This window comes from Mangifera indica, chromosome 10, assembly GCF_011075055.1.
Source record: "Mangifera indica cultivar Alphonso chromosome 10, CATAS_Mindica_2.1, whole genome shotgun sequence".
In the NCBI taxonomy this organism is placed as follows: Eukaryota; Viridiplantae; Streptophyta; class Magnoliopsida; order Sapindales; family Anacardiaceae; genus Mangifera; species Mangifera indica.
In genome coordinates, this window is record NC_058146.1 from 4,690,226 (window position 1) to 4,714,085 (window position 23,860).

Genomic DNA, 23,860 nt, shown 5'->3' on the forward strand with positions numbered 1-23,860 from the left:
TATTACAATTGTTCTGAAATTAAAAATTATATGTAAATATTTATATATATAAATAATATATTATTTTATAATTAAATAATTTTAAATTAAAAAATAACATTTAATTATATGATAATATATAATCTGTGTATCTGAGTTAGATAATATAAATTATTTTGTTTTAATGTTTTTTTTTTTTAAATTATCTACTTATAGTTTTCTCTTCTGTTTTTTTTAGGCTATATAGTATGGATTAATCATTTGAAAATACATTTAATCTGTTATTAGAGTTTAGTAGGTTTGAAAGTTAAATGTTTTCATTTTTTTATTAGACAAAATTATAATTAACTATAATTGGATATACGTTTTTAAAGAATTTAAAATCTCATATATATTTTCGATATTGTATAATTTTGTTATTTATAATAAAACATTGAAATTTGAATCAAAATACACACATTGAGTTTTACATTTAAACAATAATTAAAAATGATATAAAAGATTATTATTTTGTTAAAAAAGTTTTGCAAAATTGACAAGCAGCAAAATGAAATATATATATATATATTGTTGTAGTGTCAAGATTGACAAGCAGCAAACATTTGGAATAGCTAAGTGTGGTATGACACTCCTAATGTCAAACTATTGATATGCAAAGTGTGGTATGTAATTATAAAGTTTGTGCGAAATAGGTTACAGTAGCAATAATAAAAATCAAACAATTAATCCTAATATTCACTAATATGAAATATATTCAAAAATAAAGAAATTATGACAAAACAAAATTTCTAATGTGATTTGGCCCGATAGTCGAAAACCTATTCGACAATATGTATTGATATAGTAGTTATAATGAAATAAGTCTAAAGTATGACTCTAATTTAGATAAAAGTCTTAGAAAAATACATAAACTTATATGAAAGTTGTGTATTAAAAGATAGACAAATATAACTTTTGACTTATGCCTTTTTGTTTATATGTGTATCACTTTCTTCTCTTCTCCCTCTTTTTGTATTGATCATTAATATTTGTAGTTAAACGAGAAAAAAATACATTCAAATAACCAATTTTAATTATTTATAATTTATATATGATTTTGAAAATCTAATCTTACTCTAATTAAATTGAAATAAAATAATTTTATTAATTTAATGCTCTCAATTAATTAGATATTGATATCTTCCTCTGTAAGCACCACTAAAAATAGAATTTCATAAATATTGGAGAAATATACTATATGAAGGAGTTTTTCTCGTTATCTCTTAATAAAAAGCATACGTGGTTTATAACTAATTGTATTCATAACTAGGGTTGAACTTGAACCAAGTCTATTCGAGTTTGAACTCAAACTCAGTTTGAACAAGTTCGAAACTAACCAGTCTTATATGAGTTTGGTCAAGCTCGAGCTCAAATTATTTGTCAAATTTTTTAATTAAAAATTTTGATATAAAATGACATCATTTTGATAAATACGTATTAAAACGATATCATTTTAATAACGAAAAACTAGCCAAACTGAATTCAAATTTGACTTTCATGAGCTCAAACTCGAACTTGAACTCAGTTATATATAAATCGAATCAAACTCAAATTTGATTTGGTTTGAATCTAATCTTACTCATAACCCTCCAAAAATTGTCCTCTATGTGATTATCTAGAGAGGTCATCCGTGACATCATATAGAAAATGGTTAGTTTGAATATCTTGGTCAAAACATTATGAGTTAATAGATTTTCCTCAATAATCAATAGCCGCAAAAATACCTACATATTTGGTTGGCCACCAAGAAAGAAAGGTTATTTTGGTAATTTAATTTTTATTATTTATATTCTTACTAATAAAATATTATGATAATTTTATATTATCAATAATGATGTGACATATAATATATATGATAATTTGATTATTATCTTATGATTAATATAAAAAATTATCAAGATAATATTAATTTTATTATTATTTATTAATTTTTTAAAAGTAAAATACTCTCACTTTTAATTAATATAATGAGTAATATAAAAAATATTTTAAAATAATTATATCCAAAAACATTTAAGTAAAATAATACTTAGTATTCTTTTGTTATATTTAACTAAACATAATAATTATTTATATCTATATATTTTTAATAAAATTTATTAAATATAATAATAATAATTTATACTTAATAATTCTCTATATAATCTATATTTAAGATAATTTTTTATAATAAAACATTCTTTAAATCAAACAACTCCTTTGGATTGAAGGCAATGACCTTTTTCATTTTTAGTTTTTTACCAACTATATAATTAAATAAAAGCACATGGAGAGTTGATAAAAAGTGTTAATAAAACGGTTAGAATATTAAAGTTTCTAAAATGAATATCTGGCTTTAAATTTTCATTATATTTATGATATATAATTGTAAGTTTAATTATTATATTTTAAATTTTTTTCTAATAAATATGAATATCTAGTTATAAAAAAAATTCCAACAAGCATGGGTAGATCGCAGGTTTAAAAAGAAAAAAAGCGCGTGGCCTGCTCAACTTGCTACGGCCACGTGCTCAGTTTTGTTAGCGTAGCTTCCTAGAAAGTCTCGCTTGAAGCCCGTAGAGCTTATCCTCGTGTCTATATAGACTCCTGCCGCACAGGTGCTTATTGTAGATCAGTACCGTCAGTGGTTGGGTAAATATTTTCAATAGCTAATTAAGTTTCTTATTTTCAGTTTAGATGCTCCTCAATATGGACTAATTATTTTTATATTTTAATGTTTTGGCTGAAGCAGGTACCGCTTATACTTGTTAACAAGTATGGAGAGGAATCACTTTAGCCACAGACATAAGCTTAAGCCGATAAGCTCTAAAAAGCCCTACTTCTGCAGTGGATGCAAGGAGCCAGGTTTTGAACGTCGACACCGATGTGAGCTGTGCGATTATGATCTTCATAAAGATTGTATGGACCCCCATCGCGACGAAACTGTTCGTCATAAATTCTTCACGAATTCAACCTTCAGATTCCTATCTGAACCTCCAGAGAATTGGCCCCGTCAAAAGCGTCAGAGATACTGTTACGCCTGTGGAAAACCTGTCAAAGGTTTTTTCTATCACGATGAAGATGGACGGGATCTGCATCCTAGCTGCCATAAATTGCCCTCGGAGTTAAGTGTTGATGGTGTTGACTTTACTCTCTGTGATAAGGTGTTATCTACTTGCCTTTGGTGCAACAAGAAAAAGAGAGCACGTACTGTTTCCGGCATCCGTGGCTGGAGCTATGTGTCGAAGACTAAGGATAAGGAACGCCATTTTCATGTGAGTTGTCTCACAGAATTGGCGCTGGAGGCATGGGGGAAAGAGGCTGATAATGATAATGAGCTTGGTTCGGCTTTGAAGAACGTGAAGTTGCCTGGTCAACGTCTCATTGGGTTCCGAATTAGTGGCAAAAAAGTTGTCAAGATTGCAAAGTTTGGCCTCAAACAGATTGGGGCTTTGCTTTGAATTTGAGGGTTGGATTCAAAAATGAAGTTTGAATTTCAGCCCACTTCAATGGAGCCGAGATCACTTCAAAATTGGCATGGAGCTGAGATCACTTCAAAAGTGTTTAAATTTGGTTTGTTTGAGAGGAATAAACCTCAAGTTTGATTTGAATTCGAACTCAAATCAAATTTGAGGTTTATTCCTCTCAAACAAACCAGATTTAAACACTTTTAAAGTGATCTCAGCTCCATGAATTCGAATTCAAATCAAATTTTTAAAATATTTTAATACTAAAATGTTATGTAAATATATATAGATCAAAATAATAATATTTTCATCCTATCAAATTTTTATAGTAAAAATAAATAGTTTGATGTGTATTAATAATTATAATGTGTATGTGTTATGTAGTAAAAATAAATAGTTTGAGATTAGTCCTCTAAACATAGGCACATGGCAATTCAAGATATGAAAGACTAGACACTAGAGATCAATAATCAATGTCCATTGATAAAGTAATTTTAAATTTGAAGACTTTTTGACGGTTGTCAAAGAAAAAATTACATACAAATCTTACGCCATAACGATCATCGGCTAAATATATTAACATTTGTATAAGTGTAAATGTCATCAATAGAGGTATAAATTATTTTATTTAAATTCAAAATTATAGATTAAGTTCTGAGAAGGAAGGAATAATTTGGGGGTAAGTTTTTTCCTCCAAAATTTTGTAAATAAGAAGGAAAGAAAAAAAAGGGAAGGGGGAACCATTATATTATTCTTGTGCTAAACCACAAATTAATGAAATCATTATAAATATAGACATTTCAACAATTGAACCAAGTTGCTTAATAAATTTTAGTGTCAATCTTTGTCACATCTCCCTAAGAATTTCCAATCATTCTTAATTAACTTAGTCGAATCTTCTCAAACTCTAATCACTGATATCATAACATATCTTGCACTAGTCTTTAAACTATGTAAAAAATTAAATAGCTTTGTGTTGGAGATGCAAACCATGATGTTCCATTCAGGTATAAGAAAGAAGAATCAAGAATCAAGAAAACCATGCACAAAATACTGAACCAACAAGGCTCAAAACAATTCCAGAGTTATTACATATAGACAACAAATTACGAAATTGAAATGAAGTACAATGTCGGTATGGAGGACTGGATCCAATTACAAAACTATGTGAACTCCCGATCTCTAATTCATATCTCACTAGCATTCTAGTTATTGAATCCAAGAGTTAACCAACAATAGACATGATTGTTTACTTCTATAGAAACGGAGGCAATATCACCCATCGGCGTGGATATTTTGGCCTTCCATCCATCCCGTCAAATAGCTGTAGAAGTCAAGGAATCAAGAGTAAACAGATGATTCTATTTGATTACATAGAGAAGATAGGGAAAACAATAAAAATTAGATGCTCTTGTTTCTACAATCAAGTCATAATTTACAACAGGCATTAACAAACACCAAGTGAATTATATGCCTAAAAAATTGGGTATTTCATATGGACAGGTTAATATTACTATATCTTCATTGTCTAAGCGATAAAAAAGGGGGAATAGGTTCTCAATGGAACCAGACTGAGTTATAAATCCAATTACAAAAGTAATCAGGAAATAATTAATGAATTGAGATAAGATATCTAATTTGAGTTAAATCCAAGTTCAGTTTACCCAAAACACACATATCCTATCAACTTATTTATGTTTGAATATAAACACATCCACTTTGAACATATATGCATGTTTTTATACTTTAGTGCAAGCCTAAATACAGAGTGATATGAAAACCAAGACATATATCGACCAACATAAATGAAGATCCCAAACTGGATGTCCAAATGCAACAGAATAATAACTGCATGTAACAAAAGTTTTGAATGAACCTTCTTCAAGCGACGATGCTTTGCAAGGGCCCAATCGGTCATGATAGCAGCAGCAACCACAAGAAAGATGTAACCTGCAACAGTCTTGTGATACCCTTAGGCGAATCCCACATCGACAAAGCACGGGAGAGATGCTGGGTCTGTGTGTGCTCTGTCTATAGATCCCACATTGGTTAGTGGTGGGAGAATTGGATTGGTTAAATAGCCTGTGAGCTCCTTAACTGTTAAGACGCGTTTTGGGTTGCAAAGCCCAGAAGCAAACCCATGATGGACTGTGTGTCCAAAGTGGACAATATCTTAACAGTGAACAGGGTTATTGGACCTGGGGTGTTACAAATAGTATCAGAGCAACTTCGCGTGTCCTCTTGATCGATGGTGGGGCAAACCTCAGCGAGGACGTTGAGTCCTGTAAGGGGGGGTGTATGTGATACCCTTAGGCGAATCCCACATCGACAAAGCACGGGAGAGATGCTGGGTCTGTGTGTGCTCTGTCTATGGATCCCACATTGGTTAGTGATGGGAGAATTGGATTGGTTAAATAGCTTGTGAGCTCCTTAACTGTTAAGACGCGTTTTGGGTTGCAAAGCCCAGAAGCAAACCCATAATGGACTATGTGTCCAAAGTGGACAATATCTTAACAGTGGGCCGGGTTATTGGACCTGAGGTGTTACAAGTCTGTGTCGCAATATTGAAACCCAACCACTGATAAATTTCTGTTGTGTAGTTTGCACATGTCACGGTATTGAAAAGAAACCACGTGGGATTTGATATCCTCCACTGCCATTAGGGTTGTGTAGTTTGCACATGTCACGATATTGAAAAGAAACCACGTGGGATTTGATATCCTCCACTGCCATTAGGTTTGCGTAGATTCTTAAGCAAGATATGTGTATAAAAGTTTGAGACTTGGCAAAGCAATCCAAACCCAAACCCAATCTTCATTTGGAGATCACTAACAGGGGTGTAAAGTGGGTGGTTCACATAGTAAGCAGTGCAACAACCAAAAGTCCAATAGTATGCGCAATTGCGGAACACATTGGAAAGTGGTGAGGTTGCATGCTAAAGCGGTGCACAAAAAAAGTTCCCATAATTCTTTTGAAGTAGTGGAAACATCAATAGTATAAAGCATATGTTTGAACCGGGTGGATGACACGCTCCCCTTATAGCTAAAGAATTGGTACACAGGGAAGCAGTAAAAAACAGGGTAGAGGATCGAAGGACCAAGGTACGCCCAGAAGAAAAGTGTCTGGTAAGAAACTTGTGGGCCCAGGTCCTTGAACGCTATGGTCAAGTTGCCCGAGTTTCTATCACAATAGTCTTTGAGACTCTTGTTGTAATTGAGGACAGCAGGCCTCTCCTTTGATCCCGGTGGGAGAGGAAGGGTTAGCTGCTGTCTAGAAGGGTAAAACTTTTTAGCTGTCAACAGAAGGAAAGCAAATTAGGTTATTAATTCAAATTATACAATGATTTTGATCGCACAGACATGCAGGAAATCAAAAATTGGTATGGTTAACTGGTGCAAGATAAAAGTCTGAGGAACATAAATTTTAAGATGAACGAAGAAAGAAGTCCTATCATAGTGGAGAGAAAGCAGGTTCATTTCATAAATATTTAATCTTCTGATTATGCTTGAAAGTCTAACGAGAAATCAGAACAAGTGCCTCTTAAAATTATATATAAAAAGCATTTCTGGAGCATATTTTCTACCAGAAATGGTCTTGCACTAGCAAACGCTGCTGTGCTGCAAATAACTCATTTATTCTGAAACTTTTAAGCTTTAACTGAACTTTCTGCAATGGCAGTGACCATCAGTTGATAGAGTGATACTACCAAGCAAACAAAAAAATTTGACATCAATGAAATTCACACTCTTACAACATTTAAAATTGTCAACCTTCCTCACTTGGTTCACATGATATACAACCAAAAAAAGATGCATCTTGATTTGTCAAAAACTGAAAAAGCATAAAAACATTTGTATAATGTGGCAAAAAAATAGCAGCACTTCGCTAATAAATTGCCTCCTGAAAATCAGTTACGGTAGCCCGCAAAGCAACCCAAAAACAATTAAAACAACCATAGCAACCCACAAATATTCACTGGGAAAAAAAAAAAAAAGAGAAACGAAACAAAGTAAACATACCGAATCGTTACGTTGGAGGCCACCTTTGATAACTTCTCTACCAGAGCGAGAAACCACGGAGACCTTCATATTGGGGAAGAAATGAGAGAGCCCAACTGAGAAGTTAGTTCAAGCGACAAACCCTTTCAAAAGTAGAGGATACTGTGAAAGATTTAGAGAGAGGCAGCAGGATCAAAACATCTGGGAAGACAAAAAATAAATAACAACGAAGGTGGTTTTATAATATTAAAGGCGTCTGGTTGAGGTAGGGCAGCTAACTTGCCAAACCAATCAACAACATCCATTCTTATTTGTTGACTTCTTATCAGAACCTATCTGATGTCAACACGTCATATATTTCAGATTGGGATCGTTCAATAGATGGACCTGAAACACATTTATTCTTGTATTGCAAAATTTAGAAGGCAATCTAGTGCAAATTTTTTATTATGAGGGTAATATAAAAGAAAATTAGGTAACTTACTAACCAACCATATTAAGTTTTGCATTTATAATGTCATTCACAATCAAAATGGTTGGCAGATTTTTAGGAATTATTAATCTTACATGGCTGGCAGCCTAGCGCATTCCTTCAGTGAGATTATAAACTAACGACTGTACGAAACAGTTTATAGGAAAAATGAATAAATACAATCTCAAATTTCAATTCTTTAAAACCGTAAATTTCAATCTCAACAGGCCTTGCTTGCTTGCAGGCAATTCAAAGTTATCTAAGCTACAAAAGCCAACAGAATGTTTCTGGTTACAGGTTTCTTGTTGCCTTTCTTCATCAAACTCAGGTATAACATCAGTGCCCCTTTGAATTTCTAAAAAATTTATTTATCAAATATTCAACTAATCAATACCAAGAGACAAAAGAAGAACCCAGATAAACATTCTGACATTCAACTAATAAATTTGAGGAAAATGTGAGCTACAGAAATTTTCATGGTTTCTCAGCTTCTTTTTTGTCATCTTTTTCCAGCGGTGGCAGTGTCTGCAAACAAAACAACAAACCCACATTTTATTTATTAGTTTTAGATGTCCATCTTCTAATCAAAGTCGACTTGTGGGCAAGCACGAAATCGGGTCAGGCATTTTATCGAATTATGAGTGTTAAAAAAATGTAATAGAGAGACGTTGAGCATTACGAGATCTGGCTTGTAGATGTTGTGTACAACGGAAGCACCTGCAAGAAGAGAGACGATAACCACAACACAGGACCAAGCCAGTGATGGAGTCCCCGTGGGCTGCGATCCTCCAAATTTTCTGTTCATTCTCCTGTATACCTACTGCCGCAACAATGACTGAGTTTTTACGTTGCGCTGAAATTTTTGGACTCTGAATTGATTACAAATAAATGTGGGCTGAGCTGACAGCTGACCCAAAACATGCATTGTTCTTTTTGGCCCAAAATATTGTCATTAAGACAGATTCATTTTAAAGGTGAACCGGAAAATCATTAACATTGTTCAACTTTCACAGAAGATGAAACGACGTCCTTTATAATTTTCCCTCTCTTCCGTGCATATCATATCAAGCTTCGGATCAATAGATGCCCAACCCTACACACAAAATAACCAGTTGGCCATGGTGGAAGTTTATCAGTTAAGATTAAATTCTATTATATCATTGTTTGCTAAAATATCTGTGATGATTTGTTTTATTAAACCAATTCTTGATTAATATTTTGCTTACATCTACCATTAGTTAATAATAGAAGCGGTTCCCACATCTGAATCTAGTCAAACTATGGTCAATTTTGGTCAAATCATGGTCAATTTGTTTGTTGATGACCTTCGTGGATTTGTTCAGTTGTCCGTTGATTCACAATCTTTTCATCTTTCTTCGGTTAGGGTTATTAGTGGCAAATAAAGAATATGGATTGAAGAGGGTTTCTAATAGGGAGAAATATAATTTTCAAACTTTTGGACTAGAAAAATTATTAATTTTTAAGGTTTAAGAAAAAAATAAAATAAAATTTTAAAAACAAATGAATTTTATTAACTTTAACAGTTAATAGATGAGTTTTTAAATTTTTAAAAATTAGTAAATAAAAGTTTAAAAAGAAAGTAAACCTTAGGTGGGATTAAGAACCACACAAATCTATAAATAAAATATTTTCATCCATTTGGAATTGTAAATAGAGAATTTAACATTTTTCCACAAAGGTTTGGCTTTATAAAAAAAAAAATTATGTCTTAAAACCATAAATCATGCTTTTTTACCTTAAACATAACATTATTAATAGAAAATAATATTAATATCTTGTAAAAAGTAAAACTATCATATTATATTTAGTTATTTTATTATTTAAAATTATTATATCACCTTAAAAACTGACAAAATTTTTTTAAATAAAAAATCATTTTAATAACAAATTTATATCATCACTCTCTTCTTTCTCTTCCACTGTCACCTACACCCTCTTTCATTCCAACTATTATAGTGATTCATAATAATTTCTTTATATTTGTTTGAAAAGTCACAACACATGAAGGAAAATGAAAAAAAAATTCATGTTTCTACATATTGATTGGATTAAAAAAGATATCTTGCTTGTAACGAATAATTAGGCTTACCAAATAGTTTAATATTTATCTAATGCTTTCTCGATCGATCAATTGTTAGATTTTTTTAGGTCTCGTAGCCTCAAGCTTACCCAATGCCTTGAATTGATTGAATTTCTCATTAAGTTCATATAGAATTCTTTGTTTTTTATTATACTCATTTCTCACGATTTAACTACGTGGGCATTTCATAAAATCTCTTAATAAAAACTTCTTCTTCAAATGAATCTCTCACATCAATCTCATCTTCCATATCACTGAATATCATATTATCGTCTTTATCAACAATTATCGTCATAATCCAAAATAAATCTCTCACATGTGATTTATGCATTTAAGAGATAGAAATGTGTTATTAAGCTAAACTTTGGGTTGGAAAATGTCAATTTCTCCTACATGGTGGCTTTCTGCATAGGCATAGTATGCAAAAATTAGATTTGATTCTTCTCTACCAAAGTAAGAATTTTGATAGCTCTTCAAGAAAAGATGATATAGTTTGGTTCTTTATAAGTCATGTCTAACCATTATATGTTTGTATTGGTTATTTCTTAGGTAAATCGAACTTAAATTATTTCTAAATCCTTCTTTAAGGGGTGTTGTTTTCTTTGTTAATATATTATTTTAATTACTAAAAAAAGAAACTTCTCTTTATCCCTTTCACATTTGAACTTATCAATACATAAAATTATAATGAAATTAATAAGGTTGACGCTTATAATCAATTGTAAAGGTAAGTATTCAACGTTAACGTGTGCCATGAACATTAACATTTCATTAAACAAAGCTGTTGCCTGGAAACACATAAATTCTCCTGCCGTAACGGGCTAACGGCAACACGACAATACAAAAGGCTTTCTTGGAAAAAACTAAATCATTAGTCTTCTTCGACCGGAATTCCAATTTCTACAAGAAAATTACTCAGAAGCTCCCCTGTTATTTTCGAGCTTCCTTTTTCCATACCTACTTTCATTACAATTGCTCTGAAAGCGAGAGCGATTTAAACGCCCGGAGTTAAGCGTGATGTGTCCCTACATACAAAAATTTGCGTTGTTATTTCCACTTTAATTATTCTTATCAATAGATTTACACGCCTATATCCAAGAGATTTGAAACCAATAAAATTATGTATATATATATTTTTATATAATTTAGTATATAAATAATTTATATATAATAAAGTTTTTATATTTTTTCCACTATACCAAAATATTAAAAATATTGTTTTCACCCATGATTTTAATTATATGATCAATATTAACATAATTTGTAAAAAGTAAAAGACATTTTTCCATCCAAAGTTTGGCCTAAAAACATTTTTTCAACCCTAATCAGTATAAATAACACTTTTTCATATAAGCAAGCAAAATAACCAAACCAGAATTGAACCCGTGGGTACCTTGCTTTCAATTTTGATTCCTACCCAGAACCAAAAGAAACAAGATAGGTTCTAGAAAGACATATAGTCGAACTGTTAGGTTTCTGATTTGAGACAAGTTCTTACATGCTGGGAATTGAGATTGACTCAAATATTTAAAAATGGTGATGGGTCGAGTGCTCAACCCAACATATATGTTTACCAAAAGTTTCATGTACCCTTTATTTTTTCCCAATTCAGTTGATCTCCTCCTCCATTCCTCTACACCGTGATTTTCTTTTCCCCTAAACGATGATAGTTATACTTGATTTCACCTCTTCTTCATTGAAATTTTTTTGGAACTTATGGGTTAGATAATGTGAATTATTTTGTTTTAATAAGTTTTTTTAATCATCCACCTTTAATATTCTCTTTTTTTTTTTTGTAAGGTTATATAGTATGAATTGATTAATCATTTGAAAATACATTTCATCCATTATTAAAGTTTAGTAGGCTTGAAAGTTAAATGTTTTCATTTTTTATTAGACAAAATTTTAATTAACTATAATTAGATATATATGGTTTGGAGAAATTTAAAATCTTATATATGTTTTTCACATTGTATAATTTTGTTATTTATAATAAAATATTGAAGTTTGAATCAAACCATTAATTATGTTATATATATATAGAGACAGAGGCGTTAACTGTATGTATTGATAGAATAGTTATAATGAAATACATCTAAATAATGACTCGAATTTAGACAAAAGTCTTTACAAAATATATGATGTTTTATAAATATTGTATATCGAAAGACAAATTAATTTAACTTTTTACTTACATTTTTTTGTCTATATGTGAATCTATTTCTTTTTCTCTCTCTTATTTTGTATTAATTATTCATATTTGTAATTAAACGAGAAAATGTTACACTCAAATATTCAAATCTAACTGTATATAATTCAAATATGATTAATTGAAAGCATATAGATAATAAAGCCTTGTCTAGAGAGGTCTTGATGAAACAAAATTACGTTTTTTTCCCTTACACGCATGAGGAGTTTTTCCCTTGTCGGAAATCCCGCGTTTCTTGATGAATATGAATAGAAAACATAAACCTCAAGAAATTACAATCTCTAAAGACGTGTCTTGTCTAGAGAGGTCATCCGTATTAATTAAAAATAGGATCATTATTAAAAACGAAATTACTTTTCCTTGAATGCTGACATCAGATAGAAAAGGAATCGTTGGGATATCTTGGACAAACCGTTACAAGATAATAGAATTTCCTCAACAATCCTTGGCCGCCCAAAAAATACCCGCGTATACCTTAGAGTTGATGGAGACGGCCTTTTCCATTTCTGGTTTTCTACCAACCATAGAATAAATAAAAACACATGACGCTATGTGAAAAGAGTTAGCAGAATTAATAAAATTTTAAAAATTTTAAATTATATTTATAAAATTTTAAATTTATTTAATATAATAATTATAAATTTGATTATTATATCCGTTATCTTATAAATATAAGTAGATTTCCGATTAAAATAAATTCAACAAACACCGACGTGTTCCTGATTCTTTTAAAATAAAAAACACATGACGTGCTCAGTTAGCGTAGCTCCCGAGAAATTTCGCTTCAATTGCATTGATTTTTTTAATTGAAACGCGAAGAAATCGCAAACCTAGCCAGCTTATCCTTGTGTATATATAGGTAAGACTCCTCCCTCACGAATGCCCATCATCAACTATTCTTCTTCGTCTTTCGTATTCACTTGTGGCCGATATTTCTGATCTTCTTCTTCCTGTGACCAGTTCATTTTAATAGCTAATTAAGTGGATCTGGGTACAAAAACCTAGTAGCTCAATCCCGTCATTTGTTGGGTTTGCTATATCTTTGTGTATTCCAAGTTTCTTATTTTCAGTTTAGATGCTCCTCAAAATGGACTAATTACTTTAATTTATTAATGTTTTCGCTGAAGCAGGTAGTGTTTACTAAGAGTACATTGTTAACTGCTCAAGTGCACAACACGAGTATATATGGGGAAGATTCACCCTAGCCACGCCGACCATGAGCTCGAGCTGAAAAGCTATGAAAAACCCTACACATGCGATGGATGCAAGGAGCCAGGGTTTGGGTCCCGATACAGATGCGAGCTGTGCAACTTTGATCTTCATAAAGACTGTATGTTTGCCAGCGGCACCGCTCATCATGACTTCTTCAAGAATTCATCCTTGAAATTCTTATTTCAACCTCCAGGGAATTGCTCTTGTGAAAAGTGTAGGAGATACTGTGACGCCTGTGGAAAACCTATTAAAGGTTTTGTCTATCACGATTAAAAAAATGGATGGGATCTGCATCCTTGCTGCCGTAACTTGCCCAGCAATTTACTTGTTGATGGTGTAAACTTTGCTCTCTGTGATAAGGTGTTATCAACTTGCCTTTGGTGCAACAAGAAAAAGCGTGAAGGTACTGTTTCCGGCATCAGGGGCTGGAGCTATGTGTCGAAGACCGAGAACTACCATTTTCATGTGAATTGTGCGACAGAAATGGCGCTGGAGGGATGGGGAAAAGGGGCTAATTATGACCATGATTATAGTTTGGCTTTGGAGAAAGTGGAGTTGCCTATTCAACGTTACAATAGGAATCAAAGAAGTAGCAACAAATTTATCAGGATGGTGAAGGTAATCTTCAAAACCATTGCGGCTATTCTTTTAGGCGATCCAACCACCACTCTTACTTGCCTCCTCGCGGAGTTGGTCGCAAACTGACGATGGCTTTGTGTGCTTTCGACTAAAGAAAACCCTCTTCTTCATTAGAGTTACCATTCATGTATATTGTGTGTATCCTATATTTTTTCAAGCTGAACCTTCAATGGAAGTCAGCCTTTAATGACAATGTCTTTTTGGAAACTATTGGATAATGGAAATCATTAAATGATAATTGATTTGATGATGAAACAGAGATGGCAATGACATCAAAAATCATATTTTAATTTCATAGAAAAGTAATCAAGTCAAAGTTTATGTATGCACTGAAAGCAAAATTAATCAATCTAATCACCGTTCGACGTAATTTGAAGATTTGATTCATGACTTATGCCCACCCAATATTTGGTAAAATCTCAAACTTCTACTCGTCAATTTTAAAAAACTCAAATATTTATTATTATATTAAAATTTACTAATATGTTTAAAAGTAAAAATACCGTTTAACTAAAAATATTTTAAAAACTAAAAATTTATTATATTTTCCTTTTAGGTTAAAACTCTTACAATTTTCTCTCATTCAAAATTTAAAAAGTGATTTTTTTCTCTCAAAGGTTTTGAAACTATCATTCTCCGAAAAACTTTGCAGTCTTCATCCCTTGTCTCATTGCCTCTCTCTCCAATGAACTTACCAGCCTCTATCTCTCCCTCCATGGTCGTGTCCAACAAAGATGATAACCACAACGAAGGACCAAACCAGTGATTAGGGTTAGATTCGAGTCGAGTCGAGCTCGATCTCGGTTCGGTTTACATAGAATTGGCTCGAGTTCGAGTTCGAACTCGACTAAGGTCAACTCAAATTTGACTCGATTCGTTTTTTGTTATCAAAACGACGTCGTTTTAATACATATTGATCAAAACGACGCCGTTTTGTATCAAAATTTTTAATTAGAAAATCTGACGAATAACTCAAGCTCGAGCTCGACCGAGCTCAGCTGAGGTCAACTCAGTTCGAGTCCAACCCTACCAGTGATGGAGTCCCCGTGGGCTGCGATCCTCCAAATTTTCTATTCATTCTCCCTTATGCCACACTACCGCCACAACAATAACTGAGTTTTTACGTTGCACGCAATTTATTGGACTTTGATTTGATTACAAATGAATGTGGCCTGAGCTGACAGTTGACCCACAACATGCATTGTTCGTCTTGGCCCAAAACATTGCCAGCAACACATAATTCATTTCTTTATTTATAAAATTAAAATAACAATTTATGATTGAATGATATAATTATTTATTTTCTCTCTCATTTCAAAATTATTTAATTAAAAATTACCATATTAAATTTATATAATCTGTGTAATCATAAAATTTTTCAACTTTCAATAGAAGATAAAATAGCTTCCTTTGTAATTTCTTCTGATCGATGCCAAACCCCACACACAAAATAAGCAGCCGGCCAAGGTGGAAGTTTATCAGTTAAAACTAATTTGTTAAGACTAAATTCTCTAACATCACCGTTTGCTAATGTATCCGTGAAAATTTGAATTAACAAACCAATTCTTGAATAATATTTTGTTTCCACCTACCTTAATAATACAATAGCATAGGTGAAGAAGCACACACATCTTTATATTCTGTTGAGTATTGTATCAAATTGAACTTATCCACTAGGTATTTTAAACAGAGATTAACATTTGTTCACCTAAGGTTTGATCAGAAAACACTTTTTCATCTGTTAAATTCTTAAATAACATTTTTTTATCCAAAATAGTGTGCTAATGATAATAGTTGAGTTGCCTTTTTCCAATCTGACCTTCTCTTGTAATCCTTTACAAATTGTTAATGAGACGATTACATTTGAATAAATGTAGTAATTAAGAGTAATAATGTGATAGCCATTTTCGAAAGAGTAGGTGTAATAACTACACTCTATTGGTTGTTGTTTATTATTTTAGGAGATTGATTCCTTGATGATAAGGAATATCTCATTAATCCCAGATTATTGTGTATGTGACCCAAACATCTCCCTGTGAGACTTCTAGCTAGAAGATGGTTAGTCCTTAAGGATTCTTTATTCTTAGAGTGCTTAGTTAGTAGCTCTTATGCTAGTTGCAATTTGTCGGTTGCCATCCATGGATCGTTATCTATCAATTGTTTGTTAATAGTTGTTAGGGGTGTGTATGGTTTAGTTTGATGCGATTTGAAAGTTTTTTAAAACCAAACTATAAAAACAATTTAAAATTTTTTTAAACTAAATCAAACTATTTTAGGTTTCAAATCAAATTAAACTGATAAAATACGGTTTGGATTACGATTTAAATATATTAAAATCATTCACTTTTTAAAATATATTATTTAATAAAATTAATTGAATTACAACTTTCTAGAATATAATATAAACATGTAAACTAAATATGAAATATATATATATATATAATATATATATATATATATAAAGAAAATGATAAAATAAATATGAAAAGAAAAAGTTATGCACCTACTTCCCTTTTTGAAAAAATTTTGTCAAATATAATTATATATATGTATTTTCAAAAAATACGGTTTATAGTTTAGTTTGGTTTGGTTTGATAATTATCTAAATAACAACCCAAGTTGAAAACTGTTTTTAAAAAATTTGTCAAGTCAAACCAAATAATTTTACAAACCATACTGTACTTTTTAAATAGTTCAATTTGGCTTTATAGTTTGAATCGAATTATACATACATATAATAGTCATCTATGAAGGTTGACTTTGAGAAAAAATTTCGATTCTATACCAAGATGATATGTTTTGCTTTTCACATGTATCACACAAATAAATATATCTAACAATAAAAGCATGCATATCTATTTTGAGTGCCAAAATGAGTTCATATTTATTATATATCATCATATGATTAAATAATTTTGAATTAAAAATAAAATAATAATTAATTACATAATAACTCATATAAGTATATATATATATTTATTTACTTATAGTAAATAAATATAATATTTCTTTATATATAATAACTAATATTTTCAGTATATAGATAATATGTCATAATATAATTATGTGTTACTTTATCGTTAATTTAAAATTATTTAATCATATAATAATATATTATCTCTATACAAAAAATATATATATATACATAAATTTTATTATTTTTCGCTTCGTCCAATTAAGTAAATCAGTTTATTTCTGTGACAAAAAGACATTTTAAATCTTAATAGAAAGCTGGTGGCACATCCAATCAACTTTAAAGTAAAATTAGACTTTGACAGACATTGAAAAAGCTTCATCAACACCCTCGGATACCCTCCTTATGTATGAAGCTTCAACTATTATTCCAGTAAAATCAAACAAGGAGTTCTGATTTAGTTGTCTTTAAAACTCCACTTAAGGACATGAAAAGAGAGAATAAAATTAATGAGCCACACACTTGGCATTCTATTGGTCTTAACTTATCTTCTTAGTCAAAGGTCGTGAAGTGAAGGAATAATTAATTGTTAATCATAGAATAATCCAAATTAGCAACTATAATTAATATTCTAACGTGTTTGCTTAGTGGCATCATCAGTTTCTACACGAATTAGCACTAAGGTCTACATCGATCGCCATCAACTAGCAGGATTGAGAGGCTTCCTTTTCGTAATGTCAAGACCAATTTACTTAAGAAGCAAGTTAAAAATTAATCAGCATCTCTGCAGGAAATTACTTGTAGTTGAATAAATATTCTCACAGGAATTTCAGCACTCAATGGAGTCGTGGTCCATAAAAGTTGGAATTTTTTTTATCAAAATTTAATATTAATGGCTCCCATTCAAGTATAAAAAGCAAGACTTTATAGAGAAAAAAAAAAAAACCTGGACACTGTTTACCTTTTATAAGACATCATTTACCAGTCCCTGGCTTAATTAGTGTCATTAATACTTTGCTTAACGAAATCAAAGTTGCGATTAAGGGGTCTTTAGCTCTTTAACTTCAATAATGAGAAGTAAAGGCATTCACAAATGTTCAAGGGAGACAGCAAAAGAGGAAGACTTGAAAAAGCTACTAATTTTCGTCGTGCAAATGATATTGAAAGAAGTATTAATTATTTGGCACTCATGAGTACATGTGATTATTACATATGCTATTATTTGACACTCACATGACTGGTTATTAGTTTATCATTAATTTAAAATCACTCAATTATGTAATAACATATATAAGTATGTACATATATATATATGTATACACGTGTTATCATATAGTTGAATAAATTTAAATTAAAGATAGAATAACACTTAATTTATAATAATATATATAAATATATATAAAATATTTTTGTTAAGTTATATACATGCCTTTTTGTTTTTGTTATTATTCAGTCAAATGAAGATAATCTCCTTAATGATGAAGGCAACATCTAAAGGTGTTTGAATTGAATAAATAGAATCAAGACAAATCTATGAGGTTAGTGCTTCATTACGCGTGCATCCATTGATGATTAATTGAACTCTTAGATGATTGCAATAAACAAAATTGCATGGAGTAATCAATCAATCAATCAACAAAAGTTACAAAAATGCTGATATTGCTGCCACTGTACAAGAGATCGACATCATTAAAAGCAAACAACTTATGTGCATAAGTTTTTACACATTTTAATTAAGAATTGATTTGGGTAATTAACCCATATCTTTCAACTAATGACATGTTTTTGATAGAAAATTTTATTTAATAGAACAAACATAAATATAAAATTATTCAATTCTAATTTACAGGATTTATGCAATGTTATAAAATAATGAATTAAAATCTTTTAAGGTTATAAAAATACATGAATTTTGATGTAATATGAATTCGTATCAGTGTCAAAATTCTTTATGTTGGAATGATCTGCCTTCTACTTTTGAAACTTTGTTTGAATGATAATATATAGATTTTGGAGAAGAGATTTAACTAATACATAGTAGGTTATCAGATCTCTCTATCAAATATTCAATAAACTTTAAAATTTATATTAATATTATTTACTCAAATCATAATTATTAAATATATTAAATTTATTTTTATTGATCACTTAAGATTGATTATTTGTAAACTATTATTAAATTATTCAATTAACTAATTTATTAAATCAAAATTATAATTAATATTGAGAAATTTGAATGAAATATTTAAATGGGCAATTGTAATTTTAGTCTTTAGACAAAAGTTACTTGTTATCTTTCACGTTAGTTGATGTAAGAAGGGAGAGTACTAGGGCTTCATGATAACCATAGACATGCTTGGATTCTTTTCGTACAATTATATTTTGCCAATCAAGCTTCTAGAAATTAATGGCGAAAGTATCTAACATAGAAATTTTATTGATCGCATGTGGAAGAACGTGACGACTGAGAGGAAAATGAATCGAGCTCGCATGGATTGGGATCTAAAGAGAGAGATAGAGGAAGCAATGACGTCTCAAAAAAGTGAAAGCTGCAATGGAAACAGAGAGAACATCTCACGCCTACACATAAACATGTGGGCATCAACATAAGAACCCCAGTAATTTGCTTGGATTTCCGAGCTCCTTCTTCTTCTTCTTCTTCAGTTGAATCTTTCCCTTTCTCTTTCTTTTCTTTTTTATAAGCGACCCCATTTTCATCTACAATTTCAGGATCTCTTTCTCGTCAAAACTAGAAAACCCATTGCATTCTTTGAGAGAAAGAGAGAGTTCGCTTTTTTAACAGTTTAATGATAGCTTTATTCCTTGTTAAAATACAACCTTGGTTATTGCGAAAGCAGATCCAAAAACCCAGATTCCAATCTCTCATTTAATATGCGATTAACCAAAAAAGAGAAGTATTACAGTGACATCATGATCATAAATTTGAAGAAATGGGTTGAAAAATTTTGGAGAATCCAACGACCTGGCTTCTCTTGCATGGTTTTTAGTGGCGTTTTGGCATTTCTTTAGCTTCGTCTTCTTGTCCACCTCAATACACACACTCTCTGATTTTGTACGGCACAAACAACAAATAGTACGCCTGATTTGGTCAATTTTCCTATGATTACTCAATCATTTTCGTCATCCAATGCAGCGCAAAGCAACAAATAAGTACTCTCTTAAGTTGATATTCATGTAATTGGGAAATCACACTCACCATTAAGTCGTTTGCCTCTCTCTCTTGATAATGGGCACAAACTTAGACGGGTTCATCAATTTTCTGGGAGGGTGAAAAATAACTACCTCAGTTAAATTGTCCTAAAACAATGCGACACCAAGAGTTACATTGGAAACTGAAATTGCCCATCGGATGATTAAAGGTACTGACTGTATGTTGATGATGAAACAAGACATGCAGAAACTACGAAGTAAGGATGCTGCGGAGTGTATTGGCCAAAAGAAGCAAGGCGTGCGACTAATTATTAAAGGGTACATGGATGAGTCATCTGCAAAACGTCTCTGTGTGACCAGAGAGAAAGAGTTGCAGGAGGTGGAAGAGATCTTACATTTCATGAAACTAACTATAACGCCAATAAATTCTGTCAATAGCCACTCCACTTACCAAGGATGAAGACTTAACTCTCTTTTGTTGTTTTGCAGAGGCTTTGATATGAAATGACACGAGCTCTTCTGTGAAAATGCTGCTACTAAACCAAATTAGCGAGAGAAACTCTTCAACTGTATGATCCATGAGCCAAGATTCTTCTTGCTCACTTTATATCCCCTCTTGATTACTGTATAATCTGAATCGATTTATCAACAAGAATTATGGCTCATTGTTATCCCAATTTGGCAAAGAGATTAGTTCATCTCATCTGAAGAGAAAGCAACGTGAATATCAAAAGCACAGAAGAAAACATATGATGGACAAAATTCACTAAATACACTGCATTTCATCCATTATAGCAATATAGTCCTTCATGTCAAACACCAAACTCCATGAACACATACTCCTTCACATTTTACATACCCATTTAACACAAGGGGGAAAAATGAACATACAGAAAAAAAGAAGTTAAAAAGACTAATTAAAAGCCTACCGTTCTAAATTTCTTTCAGCGATATCCATAATTTCCATGTCAACTTACGATCTTTAGTGGTTTGATCTTGAGAGTTAAGGCCTTAATTTGAAATCACTTTTTAGGCCAAAGGAAAAAGAGAAATATAATTATTAACCACAAAGCAAGAGGGAGGTTTCTTTTTGAGAAGGGGCTATTGAGATTAAAAAATATCATAGAAAATGGCTGGTGGAAGATGAATTGAATCCAGAGACATCTGTCCATGCATTGCTAGTATTCCAATATTGATCATTTCCTGATATACCCAAAAAATTTCGTGATAAATTTAGCCCTTGATTTTCTTCCATTTTCACATTTGCCGACTGCGTAACCGGAGAATCCATCGGCTTTGACCGAAGCTGACCAACATAATAATTCGGCGCCACGGCGCCTTCACTCTCGAACTGATACAAACCAGTCGTTGGCTCCATGCCCGTCAAGAAAGGATATTGTTGCACCTGTTGCAATCTCCACTGCTCAACAAGCCCACTTGAAATTAAAGAAGAACCACCAGCACCGCCGCTAACACCTCCTGACGCAGCTCCCACCCGAATTTCAATATCATTATTGCCACTATTACCACCACCAGTAGCAGTTGCCACCCCTGGAACTTGAATTCCCCCAAAATTCAAACCAATATTAGCTGAATTGAAACCACTAAGATGATGTAAAGGGGGCAAAATTTGTAATTGTGAGGGCGGAGGTGGCATGTGGCCGATGATATCAGTTGTTGAACGTCTAGAAGCAAGTGTACTAGATGAGGTCGCCCCGGTTTGACTCTCGGTTACAGCCGGAGATTTGGATCTGCTGCTTCCTTTGCTTCTTTTGTTTCTTCTACAGCCACCTCCGACTGGTACGTTTCTAAGTGCACCACCTCTCGTCCAGTATCGCCGGCAGGTCTTGCAGAAGTGGCGAGGCTGCGAAAGGTTGTAGTTATTGAAGTAACAAAATTTAGTGTTTGTAGAATCACATCTTGGACATTTTAGGGCTGCTTCAGGTTGAGGAATCTTCGCCAGTCGAGCTCGCTCCGCCATCAAACCGGGTCTGATTGAGCCCGTGCCACCACCGCCGCCACCTAATCCAGGTAGCGGCGGTAGTTGAAGCTGCGAGTTCTCAGTGTTGCCTCCTACAGGTTGCTGATTTGGTTGCTGTAAAATTAAAATCAAAAATGAAAAAACGAAAGTACAAAAAATAATCAAAGTAAATACATTTATGCGATTTTCGTATATTCAAGATGAGATTAAAAAAGGATAAGAATATTATTCAACTTTTAATTTGCTTTTTGGGAGAAGAAGCTAGGTAGCTATAAAGAGTGAAAATCAGAGAAAATAAAATAAAAAACACTACCTGTTGCCAATTGGATGGATCTAGATAGACAGGAATAGATGGGAAAACCATGGTGGCTATCAAGATTTCTGTATTTTTTTTGTAAAGGAAGATGGGTTCTTAGAGATATGGTGGAGAATCACATCAAACAAAAGAGTTGCAGAGAAAGAGAAAGAGAAAGAGGCAAGGAGATGGAAAAGATAAAGGAGAGTGGGTTTATTTATTTGTTCTTTGCTCTCTTTTTGTTTTTATTAATTCTTTAGGGTTTCAAAGGAAAACAATATTTCTGGTTTCTTAACATGTAAGCTTTTCTCTTTTGATACAGTTTTACAGTGCTCAAAAAAGATATTAGTCACCAATCCATGCAAGTAGGCATAGAATAAAAAGAAGAGAAGGGACCCTAATTAATATTAAATGTTGAGTTTATAGTTTAATTATTATAATAATTATGTAATTAAGAAAGAAAAAGGTGAGTTTCATGGTTTTTGTAAGTCGTAATCGAATGTACCTTTGTTTCTTAGGGCTTTCCTTGAGAGTTCTGATTTTTGCATGCATGAAAAGATAATATAAATACACACATTGTTTAAATATTTTTTTCTACAGTAAAACTCCCATAAATATGCCCTTTATACACTGTAATTTTACTCTTCAGCCGGCAAGAGATTACATAAATTATGAAACTAGCTCACCAACCATTAGGGACCAAACAGGATGTGAAAGGGGACAGCCAACTGTGGCAATTGTTGTGCCAAAATTGCGAAAAGAGTTTAATGCGTTTTTTGCAAAGGGTATGTTCACATATGCCGGAACTTAAATGACTGAATTGGCTAAAAAAAAAAAAAAATAGTATTATATGTACAATCAATAGGTATATACGATGATATATTATTATATAATTTAGTGTTACTTTATCTTTAATTCAAAAACTAAAAGACTTATTTTCACCCAAGGTTTAGTGTACATACAAACTTCTATCTTGTAACTCAAATACCCACTCATAGATGGTTAAAGTTAATCTATTAGATTTAAGGGTAAAATTGTTATTTAACTAATTATACTAAAAAAATGAAACTTAACTCATTTTCTTCGTAAACCTTAAAAAATAATAATTTTTTCTTAGGATTAAACTTTGAAAAGTTATATTTTCCCCTAAAGGTTTCAATTTTTCGACAAATCTTCTCCCTCTTTAACACCCTCCGACCCTTTCTCTTCTTTTTTCCAAACTCATTTTCACTGGATAAGACAAGTCTTCATCTAGACAAAGACAAGTAAGACAAAGACGATTATATATATAATATACATGTTAAAGCCAAGGTTTATATCTAGTTATGTATGTATTTAAATAATGCATAATTAATTACTAATTAACATTTTTCTATAACTTTTACTAGACAGTTCATATCAATT

The 23,860-nt window shown here is 31.8% G+C and overlaps 2 protein-coding genes, 3 long non-coding RNA genes and 1 pseudogene across 7 annotated transcripts; 2 read left to right on the forward strand and 4 right to left on the reverse strand.

Annotated features, from left to right (window-relative positions):
• The first annotated feature begins 2,774 nt into the window (after window positions 1-2,774).
• On the forward strand, window positions 2,775-3,458 carry LOC123227829. The gene has a single exon (XM_044652951.1). The coding sequence runs from the start codon at window positions 2,775-2,777 to the stop codon at window positions 3,456-3,458; it is 684 nt and encodes a 227-aa protein (XP_044508886.1).
• A 985-nt stretch (window positions 3,459-4,443) lies between these two features.
• On the reverse strand, window positions 4,444-5,500 carry LOC123227144. The gene is made up of 2 exons (XR_006504448.1): window positions 5,341-5,500; window positions 4,444-4,788 (listed from the first exon to the last, which is right to left on the reverse strand). It is a non-coding gene; the product is annotated as an uncharacterized LOC123227144 (long non-coding RNA).
• A 433-nt stretch (window positions 5,501-5,933) lies between these two features.
• LOC123227830 lies at window positions 5,934-7,552 on the reverse strand (annotated as a pseudogene).
• A 594-nt stretch (window positions 7,553-8,146) lies between these two features.
• On the reverse strand, window positions 8,147-9,070 carry LOC123227143. Its single transcript, XR_006504447.1, has 2 exons — window positions 8,614-9,070; window positions 8,147-8,459 (listed from the first exon to the last, which is right to left on the reverse strand). It is a non-coding gene; the product is annotated as an uncharacterized LOC123227143 (long non-coding RNA).
• Window positions 9,071-13,031: 3,961 nt separating this feature from the next.
• LOC123228290 lies at window positions 13,032-14,350 on the forward strand. The gene is made up of 2 exons (XR_006504664.1): window positions 13,032-13,273; window positions 13,375-14,350. It is a non-coding gene; the product is annotated as an uncharacterized LOC123228290 (long non-coding RNA).
• A 6,005-nt stretch (window positions 14,351-20,355) lies between these two features.
• LOC123227125 (dof zinc finger protein DOF3.6-like) lies at window positions 20,356-22,745 on the reverse strand. 3 transcript variants are annotated; one of them, XR_006504445.1, is made up of 4 exons: window positions 22,475-22,745; window positions 21,110-22,275; window positions 20,632-20,884; window positions 20,356-20,528 (listed from the first exon to the last, which is right to left on the reverse strand). XR_006504445.1 is itself a non-coding variant. In XM_044651810.1 (2 exons), the coding sequence occupies exons 1-2, from the start codon at window positions 22,523-22,525 to the stop codon at window positions 21,301-21,303; spliced, it is 1,026 nt and encodes a 341-aa protein (XP_044507745.1). In that variant the 5' UTR covers window positions 22,526-22,745; the 3' UTR covers window positions 20,943-21,300. The 3 variants fall into 3 exon arrangements, 1 of the variants encoding a protein (XP_044507745.1); XR_006504444.1 differs by having other exon boundaries at window positions 20,356-20,884; XM_044651810.1 differs by lacking the exons at window positions 20,356-20,528; window positions 20,632-20,884 and having other exon boundaries at window positions 20,943-22,275.
• Between the last annotated feature and the right edge of the window lie 1,115 nt (window positions 22,746-23,860).

Coding starts and splice junctions, on each gene's coding strand:
- LOC123227829 (XM_044652951.1), top strand. CDS start 2,775: ATGGAGAGGAATCACTTTAGCCACAGACATAAGCTTAAGCCGATAAGC.
- LOC123227125 (XM_044651810.1), bottom strand. CDS start 22,525: ATGGTTTTCCCATCTATTCCTGTCTATCTAGATCCATCCAATTGGCAA. Junction 22,276..22,474: donor ATCCATCCAATTGGCAACAG/GTAGTGTTTTTT, acceptor TTAATTTTACAG/CAACCAAATCAGCAACCTGT.